Source organism: Nicotiana tomentosiformis, chromosome 2, assembly GCF_000390325.3.
Source record: "Nicotiana tomentosiformis chromosome 2, ASM39032v3, whole genome shotgun sequence".
Lineage (NCBI taxonomy): Eukaryota > Viridiplantae > Streptophyta > Magnoliopsida > Solanales > Solanaceae > Nicotiana > Nicotiana tomentosiformis.
The window spans coordinates 94620086-94639937 of NC_090813.1; the positions used below are offsets into that span (position 1 = coordinate 94620086).

General features: G+C 41.1%; 1 protein-coding gene across 1 annotated transcript; it reads right to left on the minus strand.

Annotated features, from left to right (window-relative positions):
- Positions 1-8741: 8741 nt before the first annotated feature.
- Positions 8742-12257, minus strand: LOC104114151 (homeobox-leucine zipper protein HAT5). Its single transcript, XM_009624532.4, has 4 exons — positions 11637-12257; positions 11206-11339; positions 10507-10746; positions 8742-9285 (listed from the first exon to the last, which is right to left on the minus strand). Exons 1-4 carry the CDS (start codon positions 11716-11718, stop codon positions 8884-8886), a joined length of 858 nt encoding a protein of 285 aa, XP_009622827.1. The 5' UTR covers positions 11719-12257; the 3' UTR covers positions 8742-8883.
- Positions 12258-19852: the final 7595 nt, after the last annotated feature.

Genomic DNA, 19852 nt, shown 5'->3' on the forward strand with positions numbered 1-19852 from the left:
AGTTGTCTTGAGCTTCTGAAAGCTCTCCTCACACTCCTCGGTCCACCTGAACGGAGCATCCTTCTGGGTCAGCCTGGTCATAGGTGCTGCAATGGATGAAAATCCCCCCATAAAGCGACGGTAATACCCCGCCAAACCAAGGAAACTGTGGATTTCCGTAGCTGATGACGGTTTGGGCCAACTCTGCACTGCCTCCACCTTCTTAGGATCTACCTTGATCCCATCACAAGACACTACGTGGCCCAAGAATTCCACTGAATCAAGCCAGAATTCACACTTAGAAAATTTTGCATACAATTTCTTCTCCCTCAAAGTCTAAAGCACTGTCCTGAGGTGCTGCTCATGATCTTCCCGAGACCGGGAATATAATAGGATGTCGTTAATAAACACAATGATGAAGGAATCAAGATAAGGCCGGAACACACTATGCATCAAATGCATAAAGGCTGCTAGGGCATTGGTCAGCCCAAATGACATGACAAGAAACTCATAGTGACCATATCTGGTCCTAAAAGCAACCTTTGGAATGTCCGGCTCCCGAATCTTTAACTAATGATAGCCAGAATGCAAGTCAATCTTGGAAAACACCCTGGCACCCTGTAGCTGATCAAATAAATCATCGATGCGAGGCAAAGGATACTTGTTCTTCACTGTAACTTTGTTCAACTGCCGATAATCAATACACATACTCATAGAACCATCCTTCTTCTTTACAAATAAGACCGGAGCACCCCAAAGTGATACGCTGGGCCTGATGAAACCCTTATCAAGCAACTCCTACAACTGCTCTTTCAACTCCTTCAACTCAGGAGGAGCCATACGGTAGGGAGGAATAGAAATGGGCTGAGTGTCCGGCAGCAAATCGATGCCAAAATTAATATTTCTGTCAGGCGGCATGCCCGGAAGATCAGCTGGAAACACATCTAGAAAATCCCTCACTACTGGAACCGACTCGACTGTATGGGTATCAATACTGACATCTCTCACATAGGCCAAATACGCATCACACCCCTTCTCAACCATTCGCTGAGCCTTAAGAAATGAAATGACCCTGCGGGAAGTATACTCTAAGGTACCTCTCCACTCTAATCTCGGCAAGCCTGGCATAGCTAACGTCACCGTCTTAGCATGACAATCAAGAATAGCATAATGGGGTGACAACCAGTCCATGCCCAAGATAACATCAAAATCTACCATACTGAGTAATAACAAATCGGCTCTGGTCTCAAAACCACTAAGAGCAATCAAACACGATCGATATACGCAGTCCACAATGAGAGAATCTCCCACGGGAGTAGATACATAAACAGGGGAACTCAAAGAATCCCGAGATATCCCCAAATATGGAGCAAAATAAGAAGACACATATGAATACGTAGAGCCTGGGTCAAATAATACTGATGCATCTCTATGACAGACAGGGACGATACCTGTGATGACTGAATCTGAAGCAACGGCCTCTGAACGGGCTGGAAGGGCATAGTACCTGGCCTGGCCTCCCCCTCTAGGGTGACCTCGACCTCCCCGCCCTCCACCTCGAGCTGGCTGAGGAGGTGGGGTGGCAGCTGGTGCTGGGAGAATGGCCGGAGGACCTGGTGGAACACGTGAAGGCTGATAAGTCTGTGGAGGTGCACCCCGCCTGGATCTAGGGCAATCTCTAACCAGGTGACGAGTGTCACCACAGCAAAACAACCTCTCGGAGGGCGCGACGGCTGAGACTGACTCAGACCTGGCCTGCTGGACTGGCCAGTAATAGAACCTCGAGTAAGAGGCATACTGGATATTGGCGGTGCATAATAGGGCTCTTGAGGTCTAGGAGGAGTTGGAACACCGCTGGCTGCTGGAAGAGCTGAATGAACAGGGCGACTCACAAAACCCCTACCATAGCGTGCTGCTGGTGCACGGGCTCCTAAATAATGACCAGTCTCTCGAGACCTCTTGGCCTCTCTCTCCTCTCTGTCCAGGGCAAACATTCCCTCCACTCTCCTGGAAATTCTCACTGCCTGCTGATAAGTGATGTCCATCTCCAACTCCCTGGCCATACTGGTCCGAATACTGGGGTGGAGTCCCTCATTGAAGCGACGAACCCTCTCTCTGACTGTAGCAACCAGAGTCGGTGCATGGCGAGCTAACTCACTTAAACGGACTGCATACTCAGACACAGTCATGGCACCCTGATACAACTGCTCAAACTCTGCGCGCCAAGCATCCCTGAGGCTCTGAGTAACATCTCTGAAAACTGAGTCCAAGTGAGTGAGGCTACCTCGTCCGGAATACTCAGCTCATAGGCACGCCAACACTGATATGCCGCTCCCCTTAGCTGGAAAGCGGTGAAAGAAACCCCACTCGTCTCCACAATGCCCATAGTGCAAAGAATACGATGACACTCCTCAAGAAAACCCAGAGTATCATCTGAAGCTAGTCCGCTGAAAGTAGGTGGGTGGTACTTCTTGTACCTCTCAAGTCTGAGCTGCTCTGCCTCAAAAGCAGCAACCTTGATCTCATGTTGAACCGGAGCCACTGGGGGCATAAGAATATACTCTGGGGCCTGATCAACCTAGACCCTCAGCTCAAGCGTGCGGACTGTGGGAGTTTGTGCCCCTCCCCCGGCCTGAGATATAGCGGGAGCTATCAGAAATAGTCCAGCCTGAGCCAGAGTGCTGAACATGCTCAATAACTGAGCTAAAGTCTCCTAAAGGGCTGGAGTAGCAATAGGGATCTCTAGTGCTGGCCCTCCAGCTCGAGCTGCTGGGGGCTCCTCTGACGTAGCTTTCGCAGGTGCTCGGGCTGCACCGTGTGGTCGTCCTCTACCCCGACCCCGGCCTCTGGCGGCTCTGATAAGGGGCTCGGGTGCCTGATCGTCGGTCCTCCCAGTACCGGTCCTCACCATCTGTGAGAAAGAATAGAATAGAATCTTAGAATTTCTGGTGTCAATAACTTGCACGACAAGGAAATCAAAGAAATATGATTGCCCTTAACAGTTACATAGCCTCCTGAAGATAAGTACGGACGTCTCCGCACCGATTCGCGAGACTTTAATAAACCGGCTTGTGACTCACGACTCCTATGAACCTAGTGCTCTGATACCAACTTGTCACGACCCAAACTAACCCTTCGTAAGGTGTCGTATCTCTACGACTAGGTAAGCCTAATATTACAAAAAGATATAAAGAAAACACATCATTTTAAAAATAAACAGCATATTGTGAATAGCCAAAAAGAATAATACCACTCGACATATCCAAAATAATTTCCCAAGATCCGGAATATCACTAAGTCACAAGCTGTTATAATCTATGTAGCTCTATACAAAAGTCTGAAGATAATAAAGAAAGTCTATAGGCGAGGGAGTAGAAGGGGACTCCGAAGATCTGCGGACGCAAGCAGAAGTACCTTGAAGTCTCCTAGAATCAGCAGTACGCACTAACCTCGAGGCTGATAGCTCACATCTGGATCTGCACACGAAAATATGTGCAGGAAAGGACATGAGTACACCACAATGGTACCCAGTAAGTGCCAAGCCTAACCTCGGTCGAGTAGTGACGAGGTCAGGTCAAGGCCTTACCGGAGTAAATATAATAAAATAAACAGTGAAAGATATAAGTAAAATTTATGGTAACACAATTAAAGAGATTCTCAAAAAATAATTTAACAGTTAAGGGAGCCCTCGGCTCATAACAAGGTAAACATGGTGGGAAATCTCTCGTAGTTCCGAATGAATATGCAGTACAGGGGGACTCTCCCGGAATACGTCCGTAGTCCCAACGTAAATATGCAGTGCTGGGAAATCTCCCGGAATATATCCGTAGTCCCAAAGTAAATATGCAGTGTTGGGGGATCTCCTGGATTACATCTGTAGTCCCAAAGTAAATATGCAAGACAGGGGGATCTCCCGGAATACGTTTGTAGTCCCAATTTAAATATGCAACGCAAGATGAAATGGCAGGTATGGTATCGAGTTAAACAGTTTATACTGAAAACAGATAAGGAAAAATAGGGATTTAACTAAGCATGGCGCACAGAATGTCAAATAGGCGGTTAAAACACGTAAGCATACTTTTCTAGTCTAAACTAAACAATTAAACATATTAGTGCAATTTAATAAGAGAAGCAATTTATAATTTAAAAAGGATAAACGGGATTTTTGCAATAATAGCCCATGTACGCACTCGTCACCTCACGTACACGGCGCTCACACACCAAATAATATCGAAATATCCTAAGGGGAAAGTCCGCAATACAAGGTTAGGCAAGCCACTTACCTCGAACCGCTCAAATCAACTCGATATCACATTCTTGCCACGAGTATCCGACTCCAAATGGCCCGAATCAATTCAAAGTAATTGCATAATGAAAATATAACTACAAGTAACTAATTTAACTAATTAATTCGAAGCTAAAACGTGAATTTAGAAAAAACGCCCAAAAAGTCACCCCGGGCCCACGTCTCGAAATCGGGTAAAAATTATAATTTATGAACACACATTCACTCACGAGTTCACTCGAATAAAAATCATCTAAATCCGACGCCAAATTCCCATTCAAATCTCAGATTTTCAATTGGGGAACTTTTTCCCCCATTTCCAAACTTCTACCCTCAATTTCCTTAATTAGACGAGGAAAACAACAATAGATTATTGTATTATGATCAAAATAGAGTTAGAATTCGTTACCTAATAGTTCTCCTTCAAAATCCCTCGAGAAATCGTCTCCCACCGAGCTCCAAATTGAAATTTGTGTTATGAAATTTCAAACCCTCGAAATCCCCTTTTCTGCCGAGCGATTTCCGCATCTGCGCTCATGGGTCTGCATCTGCAATCTCGCACCTGCGAAAAAATCAACGCAGGTGCGGAAGTCACTTATTGGGCTGGGTCCGCATCTGCGACCTCTGGGCCGCATCTGTGGCTCTGCTTGTGCGGACGACCAGCTGCACCTGCGAGCCCAGCATGCCCTATCCATTTTCGCATCTGCGAACTCTCAAGCGCACCTACGAGTCCGCATCTGCGGACTCCCCTCCGCAGGTGCGAAACACTAGAACGAGCAATGCACCAGATTTTTCTAAGTTCAAATTTCTTCCCGTTAAGCATCTGAAACACACCCGAGGCCCCCGGGACCTCAACCAAACATACCAACCAATCCTAAAACACCATACGTACTTAGTTGAGCCTTTAAACCACGTCGAACAACACCAAAATCATGAATTAAGCACGGATTCAAGCCTAAGAATTTAAAATTTTCCAAATTTTACAAACGACGTTGAACCACATCAAATCTAGTCCGAATGACCTCAAATTTTAAACGCAGGTCACAAATGACATTACGAACCTACATCCACTTTCAGAATTCCATTCCGAGCTTGATATCAAAATTTTCACTATCGGCCGAAATCGCCGAAAAACTAACTTTCGCCAATTCAAACCTAAATCTACTAGAAATCTCCAAAACATATTCCGGACGCGCTCCTAACCCCAAAATCACTCAACGGAGATAACGGAGTCGACGGAATTCCATGACGGATCTGTCTTCACATAGTTCTGACTACGGTCCAAACTCTAAGGCTTAAACTCACAACTAGGGACTAAGTGTCCCAAAACTCCCTGAATTCCATAACCAAATATTCCGGCAAATCCCAAAAGCAGAAAAAAATATGGAAAAAGCAGATATTAGGTGATCGGGGCTCAAATTCTCAAAACGACCGGCCGGGTCGTTACACCAACCTATGTCAACCAACTTCAACTTTAATAATAGGTCAAATAGGTGTACGGCCCCTTAAACTTGGCTCCAGTTTTCGCTTTGATACTTTAACTTAGCGTTTTTCCTATTGAACACTTTAATATTATATAAAGTGATCTATTGAACACTTTACTCATAACCAGTAAAAATTATAAGGTGCATGTAATTCACACATGAATGACTTATCAAAATGACAAATAAGAGGGAGACACGTGGCATTTGGGCCCAAATAGTCAAAAAAAAATTTTGAAAACAAAAAATATTTATTTTAAACACCCCCTCCCACCGTCACCTTCTTCCCAACCACCCCCTTTCTTTTTTCATTCCATGGAATCCCACCACCAAGTGGAAGATAAAATCAAATATTCGTTAGAAGAGGTTGAGCCAAGCCGAGTCGGGTTCTTGCTTCCAGGTGATGAAGACGAGCTACTAGCAGGTTTAATGGATGATTTTGATCTTAGCGGATTACCGACGCAAGTGGAGGATTTGGACGATGATTCTTTTGGCAGTGGAGGACTCGAAATGGAACCTGAGGATCAAAATAATTTGCTTAATGGTATTGCAAACTTAAGCATGTCTTATAGTTATCCAAATGGTGTTGCAACTGTTGTCGGGGAACACCGGCGATTCTAGCAACCACCGGCCATTGCTCATTTCCTTTCCTCATTCATCTCTATTATTCTGTTTCATTGTTGTTTTAACTAATAAAAGAGCATAACTGAAAGAAGTAACCGGACATTTAATATTTCGGCGGCTACCATTAAAATCGGCAACATTTATCACCATTTCTGGTCTTCCATCGTTGTGTTATCGGAGATTCGTTCGTGTTCTGTCTATTACTGATTTCGTGGTCGGTGTGTAAATGTTAAAACCTTGATAAAATTTATTCCGGCAATAAAATTTATTAATTCTGGTGATCTCCATTAATTCCGACAATAAAATTTATTGTTGTTCTTCTTCTTCTTCTTTTAAAGAATTCAATTTTGATTTAAACCAAAAATAAAATATGATCTCAAACCCATTAAATGCACGCGCGTAAGAGGGGGTGAAATACGGATCTCTTGCCATGTCAGCTTTTGTGTTTAATAGGCATACATAGATTTGGGTTGAAGTGTTCAATAGAAAAAACACTAAGTTAAAGTATCAAAATGGAAATTGGAGCCAAGTTTAAGGGGTCGTACACCTATTTGACCTTAATAATATTACATATTAATCATAGACTACTGTAATAATAAGATTTAGGAATATTTGTAAGCCCTTTTCATATGGTATAAGTTTGGCTATAACTTATAAGAATCTCAATTGATTTTTAAATCTTAAATATTAGAATTTCTTACCTAGTTCAATAAAGAATATTTAATAACTCAAATGTTAATTGATTGCAAAATCCTAAATATTAAGAAGGTAATTTAAATTACAGTTTTGTCTTATGTAAAAGCTTATTTTTAAGAGTAAAAAAAATAAACGATATTTCGATAAGGGATTTCGTGCTTTTAGTATAGTATAGATAGATTGATAGTAATACAACTTACGTGATACTGAAGATGTGAGTTCACAACCCTACAATATTGGTCCTTGGACATGAGAGAATAGAGATGAAACATCCCATCTGATTTTAATTTTTATAATGTAAGATGATTGGACAAAAAAAAAATGACTCAGCGCTCAGCCGCACCACATGGGATGCCTCAGTGCCAGCAAATGGTGCATTGAGTTGTTCACTCATCAAAGACATCTTCATCAACTTCTTGATTTGGCCAAGAAATCACCCCTCTATTGATTATTCGATATCTTAGGTACGCACATTATGCATATGCTTACATACTGGTGTTGGGCATGCACATACTCCATGATGACAATTGAACACGAATTAACACAATTCGTTGATAATCCAATTCAATATTGTTCTTTTAATTGTTTTTAATTTGAATATAGTGTCCTTGAGAAAAACATTAGGAATCTTTGATGGAACAACGAAAATAGGTATAGCACTGCGGGATGAAAAACGATACAAATTATCAATACACATTATTGATTTATTTAAGAACCCCAAATGTTTATTCAATTTCACCAGATCCATATCAGAGACAGCAGGGCACTCATTATACCACACGTGCGACAAAAGATTTATCGCAGCTTTCATTCAAATCTTAATTATAACACTTCTCCTTCTAATCTCCCAGCATTGCACACGATATTTGCATGGGTCAGGGGTGCACGAACCCAAATCATCTAAAAATTTTCGTCCCATAAAAAATGACATAAGGAACATTTTCACCATCCGATTATTTTCACAAGACCTGATTCCTACATCAACACACGGTATCAGCCTCAATCAGCTTCAATAACCTATGTATACACTCACCAGATACAAACACAAGTGGGAATATCTGGACCCAGATGTTGTGGGTGAGATGTTTCTCAAGGGTATCAATTCACTTTCCGACGACCCAAAATCCTAACATGTCGTAATGGCGCCTATCTCAGTACTAGACAAGCCGACAACATCAATAACCCACGATTTCCTTTAAGTTTGAGCACCGCACATCGCGTGGTGTCCGGTGCACCCCCGGCGGCCCTTGAAAATCCGGAGGACCGAGTGTCGTCCACGACCCTCCAAACGGACTAGCTCGAACTCTCGAAATACCCGAAACAATATTAAAACTAAGAATCACACTCCAAAACCAATTGAATCAAATGACAGATTATATACATGATGAAGTATGCATTCTCGCGATAAATGGTGCGGAGATGGATTAATGGATGCTGTGGTAAACAAAAAAACAAGACATACCAAGAGTGCAGAGCTGAGAAAATTAATTGAACATTTCTAACTGTTGTTATGCTAGAGAAGAATGAAAGGAAAACTTTTATGTTCCTAAAAAAAAAAATTGGTGTACTCTCCTATATGTGGAAGAGACGTGTACCAGTTATTTCTACCTTGGTTTTGCTTATCGATGTCGTAATGTAAATACTAGATTTGAATTATACTAGTATATGAACAAACATTTCAAGAGAATAAAAGATGCAAAAGCATGCATATAATAGAGGTTTGAATTATACGTTCGAATTACACCACTTATTCATCATACAAAAGCGCGGGTAGATAAGAAAAACAGTAATAATACATTCTAAAATCCCTTTAATTATTCAAGACCAGAACCACCCAATAGGCTCTCCTTCTTCATGTTGCTGCTCCTCTGCCGCCACAAAGACGTTACAGAAGTAGCCATGGCCGCCGCCGTCATCACTACCATCATCTTCCTCCGACTGCAAACCATCCATAGGCGGAGGAATATTATTACATCCTCCAGCCCCTAGTGGATACTCTTCCATATGACCAGTGTGAAAATAGGAGTCCCCACTGTCCACCAGCTGTGGACTGTGCTCATCTACCACCGCACTTCCGCCGCTGCCACTGCTCAGCCTGTCCTCCGCCTTCACCTTCACTTGAAGGGTCAGCGCATCTACCTCCAAAACCTCACATTTTTCATTTATTACCCCTGCTTCACCAACCACTTTCCCCTGCAACTTCTCCATCAATGAAACCACCTGCATATTTTTCGATTAACAAAATAGTTTAACTTCTATACATTAACAATATAAAAGAAAAATTACATTATTAAAAGATAAATACAAGTACAAGGTTCATAAATAATGAGGTTATAAATTAACTGATATTGTAAAATTGAATCTTAAAACCATCTTCATTATGGAATCATGATCATGTAAATTTAATTGCTATACTAGATGATTACCATATAATATTTTTCTGTCACGAGTTACCTATTGTTGTTAGTCAATTTAAACTATAGCTTAAAAAGTGTATATAATGTTTGTTCATAGAACTTTGTTAAACTCTTTCATCATATCACTAAATTAGTTTAAAAAAAACCTTTAAAAAGTAAAGTTGAAAATTAAAAGCAAAAGAATAAAAGTTATCAAATATTAACGGTACTGAAACTGATAGTGATGCATCCACTATCTATATAGTAAATTGCTTCATCACTGCGCATATTTTAAAGCAAGAAGCAAAAGTATATTCGCTTTTAAGAAATGAAAAACATATAAAGTGGGGGGTTAGAACAGATGCTACTTTATTTATTTGACTTGATGCAAGAATGACTCGGAAGGAATTGACAAATATAATTTTCTTTTGCAGGTGAGGAAGAATATTGGAAGTAAGGTTCCCCACTACTAATATTGATTGCCAGGTGTGCCACAGAATATGACCTCAAAGTCAGATTAAAAATTGCAATAAATTACCAACTTCGCCGACAAAAATCGTCAACAAAAATATGTTACTAATATTCTAGATAGAGATTACCATAGAGATCCCCTATCTAGTTAGTGAATAGGATCATATTATTATTCTATACATATATGTTAGTAGTGAATTGGCTATATCGTCACTGTACCCGATTACGAGAAAGCGATGACCTTTTTGTCCTGATTATTTTTACTCAGATTCAAGAGAACTATGACATAATCATTAATAAAATTGTTTAAATCAGGTTGGTTTCATGATTTGTTACTTAGAGCTAGCGGATCAATAGTATAATATATAGATTTAAAGTAATCTACCAAAATATTTATAAATATTCATTATTGCATGTATTAAGTATATTTACCAAAAACTTATGTACATGTAATTATCTTCAGATAACTTGCTACGGATCCTTCGAATTAAGAGAAACATCACAAATAGAGTGTACAACAGGATTTAAGTAGACAAATAAAATGATCATCAAACTATATGGTAGTAATATATACCTCAGCTTTGAGCTTCTCATTATCTTTGCGAATGGAGTCAAAATCAGAGAGAAGAGAGTCATAAGAGGATTTGAGCTGATCATAATCCCTTTCGAGCGTCTTGGTCTTCCACCGGGCGCGGCGGTTTTGGAACCACACAGCCACTTGCCTGGGCTGCAGGCCAAGCTTCTTGGCTAGCTGAGTCTTACGCTCTGGCTCCAGCTTGTTCTCCGCCTCAAAGCTCTTCTCCAGCAAGTGCACCTTAATTTACCAAACAATTAACGGCGCAGGTCACTTGTTGCTCAACAAGCAACGGAATCCACAGATTTAATATATTGCTTAAGGAACGCAAAAGAAAATTCTCTCATTTGAAGAATATTGTGAAGAATTTGATGCTACATATATAGTGATGAATATGTTCCAGTATGTCTAAAAGCTTAAAAGAATCTCTTTTAATTACTATCTACTTAATTATATAACTATGTCTTTAGTTTTATATTACTATTGTCTCTGATTCTCACTTTATACAATCCAAGCACAAATATTTTTGCTTCTATTTAGTATCACTAAGATTTGAACCAGGATCGTTTGACTGTTACTATTTGAACTTGTACATGTGATAATTTCATCTAATAAGAAATTAGACTGTAATAAAAAAAATACACTTCTAATTACCTATTTATATTATCTGTAGATAAAGAAAAGTAGTAGGGTGCTAACCTGCTCGGGAGTGAGACGGCGCTTCTTCTCCGGCGACTGCTCGTCGTAATATTCCTCGTCATATAGTTCCTCCGGCGAGCTAAAGAAAGGTCGCCTCTTTGAGGAGTCCTCCATCTTCATCATCGATCTTGGTCCTGGTAATAATTTAAGTCAACCGTCAAAATTACATGCAAAATTTTTTTTTCCTTTTTCTGACCGTACCGCAATTTTAATGGAAGAACTGACAATCAAACTATAAAACAAAATCTTCAGTGAAATCATCACATTAGCTGGTTGTCTTCCCTATGTACAAACGCAATATAAATTTCAATTTGATGAATTTAATTATTATACTTTTAAAATTATAAGTTCAAAATTAATATTCGAATTCAGTTAAACTGATTATATTCTCCATCCCACGATCAGCCTATGAGTTATGTTTAGAAACGTACCTCGGAAAACAGGATCTGAATTCCCAAGGAACAACATGTTGCCGTGACAAGACGGGTCGAAAAATATATGCCCAGATCCCATATTTTCAATGATTTGGACGATCGCCGTAGAAAATATATTTACACACACAGAAGTTTATAAATGTGTAAACACAGAAAAGAAAAACTCGAGAACAGAGTTCTTTTAGCAGGGATATGTATAGAAAAAGAGATCGTTGACTAAGTTTCAAAAGAGCATGAGCTTGTGGCGGAAGAAACTAGTACTCCACAGCAATCTAGCAGGAGTTTCCAAAGGACAGATACAAAATCCCATCGCGAACTCCACTTTACCCAGCTCAGGGGTTCTTTCGTTCTGAGAATAAAAAGAAGCAGCTATATATATATATAACTACTTCTTCAGATCGGAGGTTAATTATATGACCTCTGAGCTGAAAGAAAAAGAAAAAGGGGAAGTCAGTAAAAGGTTGAACGGCCGGTGACCGTGAAAACAAGATTCCGGTGAGGGCCGGTGGGAGAATTAATGTACGCTACGTGTGGTTTTGTCTGTATGTAGTGTTGTGAGTTTATTTTGCGACTAAAGTTGATAGAGGTGAACGAAGGGCATTTTATAATGACTTAGATACTGTTTAAATGACGTAATTATCCAACAGGTTTTAACATCAGGCGCAGAAATCGAGGGTATTTTCGGTAATGTAAGAAACTGAAGCAGGATATTAATGGGGACTCACTAACTTGCGCCGGAGTGTCTGGGGTATACATTCTAGATACTCTCTGATTGTTTTTCCTTTGTTTTTGTTTTTTTTTGCGGGGGAGGAGGAGGAGAAATTAGCATATGTGCCAGATCAGGGGAGAGAGTGTATCCCAGAAGGCCATAAGGAAGAGCCATTCTCCGCGGTCGGGAGTTTGTCGGACGAGTGGCTGTCTTTCCACTTTTACCGTGTGATTCATTTTAGGCCGATTTATTTTTTGGTTGGTCTTTCAAAAATAATTATATATATTAGTTAATATACAAAAAAAATAATTATATATAAAATACTTATATTTTTTTTGTATATTATGTATAAATATATAAATTTTATCGGCTATTATTTTTTAGAGCGACTATATCATTAGTTTTCCTTCACTCCCTTTTTTTGGGCATCCTTTTCTGTTACTTTATTTTATACAAAATTCAATCCAATCTAATCGTCTTATTTCTCGATCCTTTTGTTGTTGTGCCGAGAAACCTTGTTCCCAAAATTGTTGCTTCTGATGTTTCGTCTATATCTTAAGGCTAAGTATTGCGTAATTCTTCAATTATTTATTTATTTCAGGATCAAATTAATTCATTTATCTAGAAACCATGTATAAATTCAACTGTACTGTTTTACGGGTAAACAGTTTGGCGCCCACCGTGGGGACTAGATAGCCGAATAATTAAATTGGCTTCGATGGGGCAGGGGGAACGGATCTGGTCTCAACAACGAGAATGATTCTTTCAAGAATGAACTTTTACGGTTCATGAGGGAAGTAAACGCCTGCATGGACCAGATCCCGGGAGCGCCACCAGTGCTGAAAGGCCCGGACACGAAGAAGTATACTCAATTGTCGTACAAGCCAAGTGCGGCACCAGAGTTAATCCCGAAGTGGTTCAAAATGCCTGAAATGCCACAGTATGACGGAACTTCAGACCCCCAGGAGCATATTACCACCTACACAACGGCGATAAAGGGGAATGATTTAGCTCTACACGAAATTGAATTTGTGCTGCTGAAGAAATTAGGAGAAACCCTCACGAGGGGGGCCTTCACGTGGTATTCGCTGTTACCCGAGCATTCTATAGATTCCTTCGAAATACTTGCGGATTCTTTCATCAAGGCTCATGTCGGGGCAAGAAAAGTACAGGCCCGAAAGGCCGACATATTAAGGATAGCGCAAGGAGAGTCCGAGCTGCTACGAGAGTTTGTTACCCGATTCTAGAAGGGGAGAATGTTGCTCTCGACTGTCCCAGATGAATGGGCGGCTGAGGCGTTCACCAAAGAATTGAATTTGGGGAGTTCAGACGCTTCCTGGAAATTGAAAGAGAGCCTACTCGAGTTTCAAGCAATGACCTGGGCGGACGTCCACAACCGGTGTGAATCAAAAATAAGGATCGAAGATGATCAAGTTGGTTTTTCATCGTAGACCAAAGGACGAAAAAAGAATAAGGAAAAATCAAAAGATGATTATGATGCGGACTTCGAGGGGGCGATTTTTGCCTTACGAACGAACGGAAGGCCGCAGCAAAGGTTTTCGGACAGCGGACAGGTTCACGATCAACAGGAGGACCGATCGCGATTGGAATAATCGATCACTGCAGGATAAAAAAGTGGCAGGATCACGAGATACTTCCTACCCCAAATTATCAGAATACAACTTCAACGTCAGTATAGTGGAATTGGTATCGGCCATGAGAAACATCAAAGAAGCACGGTTCCCAAAACCGATGAGATCTGATTCTAACCAGAGGGATCCCAACTTGTGGTGTGAATACCACGGGATGAATGGCCACCGGACAGGGGACTGTCAACATCTCCGGGAAGAAGTGGCAACATTACTAAAGAATGGTCACCTCAGAGAATTCTTGAGTGACCGAGCTAAGAACAAATATGGTTGTAACCGAGATAATACGGAACCCTTAAAAATGGGAGAAGATCCCCTGCGTCAAACAATCAACATGATCTTCGGAGGGAACGAGATTAACGGGGTCACCTTTTCAGCAACAAAGAAGACGAAAGTATCAATAACACATAGCAAAAGGCTTCGGGAAGACGATATCACTTTTACACAGGAGAATGCACACGGATTGTTGCTACCACACAACGACGCATTGGTAATTTCTTTAAATGTGCTAGATTTTAAGATAAAACATGTTTTAGTGGATCCAGGGAGTTCGGCTAATATCATATAATAAAGAGTATTGGAGCAAGCTAAACTCACCGGAAGCATTATTCCGGCCAAAAAGCTCCCTGCCGGATTCAATCTCGCAAGTGTGACAACTCGGTGAGAAATTTTATTACTCACAAACGCTGAAGGAGTAATGAAAACAACTCTTTTCGAAGTGGTAGATGGTGATATAGGATACAACATCATTCTGGGAAGGCCATGGTTGCACGAGATGAAAGTTGTACTATCAACATACCATCAATTGCTGAAGTTTCCAACACCCGAGGGAATTAAGCAGATAGGTGGAGACCAACCGGCGGCAAGGGAGAAGAATGAAATTTCAGTCTCCAATAGCAAAGGAAATAAACACGTGGCATAGCAATTACAGGACCCGACACATACTTCTGAACTAGATGAAGTTAGCCAGGCGTCGAAAGATAATCAGGTGCCGAGATATTTCCAAGTTCTAGAAGAGCGATGCGACGAAGTGCACATCGGAAGAGCTAGAGCAAGTGGCATTGTTCGAGGAAATCCTAGAAAGGAAATTCCACCTGGGGATAGGACTACACCCGGAACTCAGGTCCGACTTTATTAAATTCCTTAAATCTAACGTCGATTGTTTTGCATGGTCGCATGAGGGTATGACAGGTATCCCGACAGAGGTAATCGCACACAAGTTAAGCTTGGATCCTAACATACCTCCGGTAAGACAGAAGAAGCGCCCGATCGCCGAAGCCAGGAATAAATTCGTCAAAGAAGAGGTAACCCGCTTACTTAATATTGGTTCGATCCGAGAGGTAAGATATCCAGATTGGCTAGCTAATGTAGTAGTAGTTCCTAAAAAGAACAATAAGTTTTGTATGTGCATATATTATAAAGATCTTAATAAGGCGTGTCCGAAAAACTCGTTTCTACTGTCAAACATCGATCAAATAATTGATGCCATGGCCGGGCACGAGTTAATGAGTTTTGTCGATGCTTATTCTGGGTACAACCAAATTAAGATGAATCTGGAAGATTAGGAAAAAACTTCGTTTATAACGAATTTTGATATATATTGTTACAAAGTGATGCCCTTCGGGTTGAAAAACGCTGGAGCCACTTATCAACGGCTCGTGAACAAGATGTTTGAAAATCAAATAGGAAAAACTATGGAAGCTTATATAGACGATATGCTCGTTAAGTCTTCAAATGCAGGTGATCATTTTAAACATCTGCAAGAGACTTTCTACATCCTAAGGAAGCATAATATGAAGCTTAATCCCGAGAAATACGCGTTCGGAGTCAACTCTGGTAAGTTTCTGGGATTTTGGTATCACAAAGGACGATTGAAGTAAACCCCGATAATATCAAGGCCATAGAGGATATCCCGGACCAACTGACAAGCATGAATGAAGTCCAAAGGCTTACGGGGAGATTGGCATCTTTGAGTAGATTCATTTTTTGATCATCAGAAAAGTGTTATCGTTTCTTCGCATTGCTCAAAAAGAAAAATAATTTCTAATGGACCCCGGAGTGCCATCAGGCTTTGAGGTATTTAAAGAAGTACTTGTCAAGCCCTTCATTGCTTTCAAAACCAAAAGAAGGGAAAACGTTGCTAGTTTACCTCGCGATCTCGAAAGTTGTGGTAAGTCCGGTTTTAGTTCGAGAAGACGAAGGTACGCAATCTCCCATCTATTATGTTAGTAAAGATTTAACGGGAGCAGAAACTCGTTACCCACATTTGGAAAAACTGGCCTTAGCTCTCTTAGTCGTCGTTCGAAAGGTGAGGCCCTATTTCCAATGACACTTGATAGTCGTGGTGTCTAATTTCCCTTTGCGAAACATCCTCCATAAACCCGAGCTCTCGGGTAGATTGACCAAATGGGCCATCGAAATGAGTGAGTTCGACATAGAATATAAACCGAGGACTGCGATTAAGTCGCAAGTCTTGGCTAAAATCGTGGCGGATTTCAGTTCGGGATTATTGCCTCAAGCAACCAAGGAAGCAATGATGATGTCAGAATCGACATCAGGGGTTTGGACCTTATTTACGGACGGAGCTTCCAACGTGAAAGGGTCCGGGCTCGGTATAGTCTTAATCACGCCTTCGGGGGAAACCCTGAGGCAAGCCATCAGGACGATCCATTTAACTAACAATGAAGCAGAGCATGAAGCTTTGATTGTAGGACTCGAGTTGGCCTGGGGACTTGACTCTGAGGTCATCAAAATCAAATGCGACTCACGGCTAGTGGTAAATCAGGTCTACGGGATCTTCGAGACCAAAGAGTAGCGCATGCAACAATATGTAGTAAAGGTTCAAGCTTTGTTGGCGCGATTCCGAGAGTGGTCAATTACTTATATCCCAAGGGAAGAAAGCGCAGAAGCAGACACATTGGCAAACCTAGGATCATAAACAAAAACAAAGGGATCGGAGTCCGGGTCGGTAGTACAACTGATGAACTCAGTCCTGGATACAGATGGTTACTACTAGGTAAATTCAACTAGTATGGTCTGGGACTAAAGGAATGAAATTATCGATTATCTCGAACATGGGAAGCTACCTGAAGACCCCTAAATGTTTTGGGCGCTGCGCGCCAAAGCAGCGCGATATAGCTTCAAGGGAGGCCAATTGTATAGAAAATCTTTTCAAGGCCCGCTGGCCCGATGCTTAGGAGCGTCCGAAGATAACTATGTTATGAGAGAGGTTCAAAAAAGGATATGTGGAAACCACTTGAGTGCAGATTCCTTGCTGTTAAAGTTGGTAAAGGCAGGATATTACTGGCCCTATATGGAACAAGATGCCAGGGACTTCGTGTGGAAATGTGAAAAGTGTCAATGCTACGCGCCACTGGTGCATCAACCGACATAACCCTTACATTCGATTTTATCTCTGTGGACGTTCATGAAATGGGGAATGGACATCGTCGGACCATTACCACTGACTCCCGGAAAGGTAAGATTTCTTTTAAATTTAACTGACTATTTTTCTATGTGGGTGGAAGTAGGTCCTTATCAGAAAATTGAAGAACGCGAAGTGGTGGATTTCTTGTGAAGCATAGGGGAAACCCCTTTTTCCCTCGTGTACGATGCAGAAGCTTTAATCCCGGTGGAAGTAGGGGAACCGACATTGAGATACTTCCAGGCAGAAAAAGAATCGGACAACGAAGCAATGCTTGTCAACTTGGAACTGCTTGATGAACGCAGGGAATTGGCATATGTAAGAATGGTAGCTCAAAAGCAAAGAATTGAGCGGTATTATAATCGAAAAGCCAACCTCCGTTATTTCAAAGTAGGTGACTTGGTCCTAAGGAAAGTAACTCACAATACCCGGGAGCTCAACGCGGGGAAACTAGGTCCAACGTGGGAAGGCCCCTACCGGGTTTCAGCTATCACCGAAAAAGGTTCATACGTGTTGGAAAACCAAAATGGAGAGAAGTTTCCAGCAATTAGAATGTGTCACACCTCAAAGGATATTATTGTTGATGAACATTATCTGATCAGAAAATATGTGTTGCACTCTTTTTCCCTTCGTTCAGTTTTTGTTCCAATAGGGTTTTTCTGGCTAGGTTTTTAACGAGGCAGCAACAGAAAGCATACTACGAAGACAGCATCAATAAGACCTTTAATAGCAAGGCACACAAAAAGATATCCACTTGGGGATGGTTAGATAATCTTTTGCTCTATAGCAAATTCCCACCGGGAAGTTAAGTTTGCTATTGAGCAAAGGATATCTAATCATACACGAGCACAAACCACTAGAGAGTTGTTAGATAGTCCTTCGCTCGATAGCATAAATTCCTAAGGGGAAGTAAAGTGTGTTACGAAGTTAAGGATTATCTAGCAATGCATTAGTGGAGTCTTCGAAGATACAAGACTTCCAGTGTTCCAATTCGTATTCTTCGCATTCGAACACTGGGGGGAGGAATGATATGAGGATACGTCAACAATGACAGCCACATCGACCGGGAACGAAAAACTAGAAATATAATTACATCATCGAGATCGGGGACTACACGAACAGCCCCGTAGAAACAAGTTATACAAGTTAGCCACAAGTAATGTCAATTTCTTTTCAGCATAGCAAATTCTTATGTATTTTTTGAAAATAGAAGGAATAAAATGAAATCCTTTTATTTTTATCTTGTTTCTTGTCTGAACGATGAATTAACTTTGTCATTTGAAAATTAAACAAGTATTTCAAATGCTAGTACCGTAATGAACATGAGACGACATATTCAAGAGCACCGTAAACATAAGAGGGCCCTCTCTTATAAAAATCCTCACGTTAAAGGGTTGGTTTCGAAAGAATTTATACCCGAAATAAAAAATGCTATCGGGGAAAAATAAACCTGAAGCCGCATACGAAAAGGACGCAAAAAGTAAACTTGCTCAAATACTTATCAAAGCCCTCACAAAAAAGGGTTGATGCCCAGAGCCAAAAATGCTTTCGGGGAGAATACACCCAAAAGTTTCACATAATAAGATGCAAAAAAGTCTGCGGAAAATTCATAAAGAAAATTCAAAGATTAAAGGCTTGCATGAATATTCTAACAATGAGAAGACTGAAAAAATACTAGAGCAAAAGATGTTTTTATTTACAAAAAATGACAAAATGGCATAGATACGAGAACTGGAAAAAGAAAAGAAAAGCTAAACTGCATTGTCTCCGGAACCAAGAGGAAGAAAAGTGTCCGCGCCCCCGGAAGAAGTAGACGGATCCACTGATGACTTAACATTTTCACCAGTTTGGCCTTCGACATCATCATCCTTCGATTCTTCTTCAGTTCCCGAAAACTCAGAACCAGAACCAGAAGGATCAGGTGCATCAGAACTCGATAGGAACCCACTTTTAGCAGCTAACTCAAGCTCACGGGCCTTAGCCATTTCGGCATCAAATTCAATGACACCAGCTTTGGCCTCTTCCAAGATTTTTCTCCTCATGATGTACATGGCATAAGGTTTTTCAACAACGAGGGAAGCCGCTCGGCACTTGAGTTCTTCTTTGAGTTGGGTTACCTCGGCAGAAAGGTTTTCCCGGGCGAACCTAGCAGATTTGAGGCTGACATCAAGGTCGCGGACAGTTGAACTAAAGAGCCTATTATACTCGATAGTTTCCATGTACTTCTCTTCCAGCTGGGCGTGTTTCGCTCCCATAGCAGCAAGCTCTTTAATTTTGGAGTTCAAGGATTCCTCTAAGTTAATCACTCTTTTAGCGGAGGCAGCCTCATGTTCAGTTGTAGCAAGAACGGCATTATGGACTTCAACCCATTTAGCCCTGGCTTCATCAAATCTAACCCTCAGAGGGACAATTTCTTGGCTAAGGGCTACTA

Coding starts and splice junctions, on each gene's coding strand:
- LOC104114151 (XM_009624532.4), bottom strand. CDS start 11,718: ATGGGATCTGGGCATATATTTTTCGACCCGTCTTGTCACGGCAACATG. Junction 11,340..11,636: donor TTCAGATCCTGTTTTCCGAG/GTACGTTTCTAA, acceptor AATTATTACCAG/GACCAAGATCGATGATGAAG. Junction 10,747..11,205: donor GCCGTCTCACTCCCGAGCAG/GTTAGCACCCTA, acceptor TGGTAAATTAAG/GTGCACTTGCTGGAGAAGAG.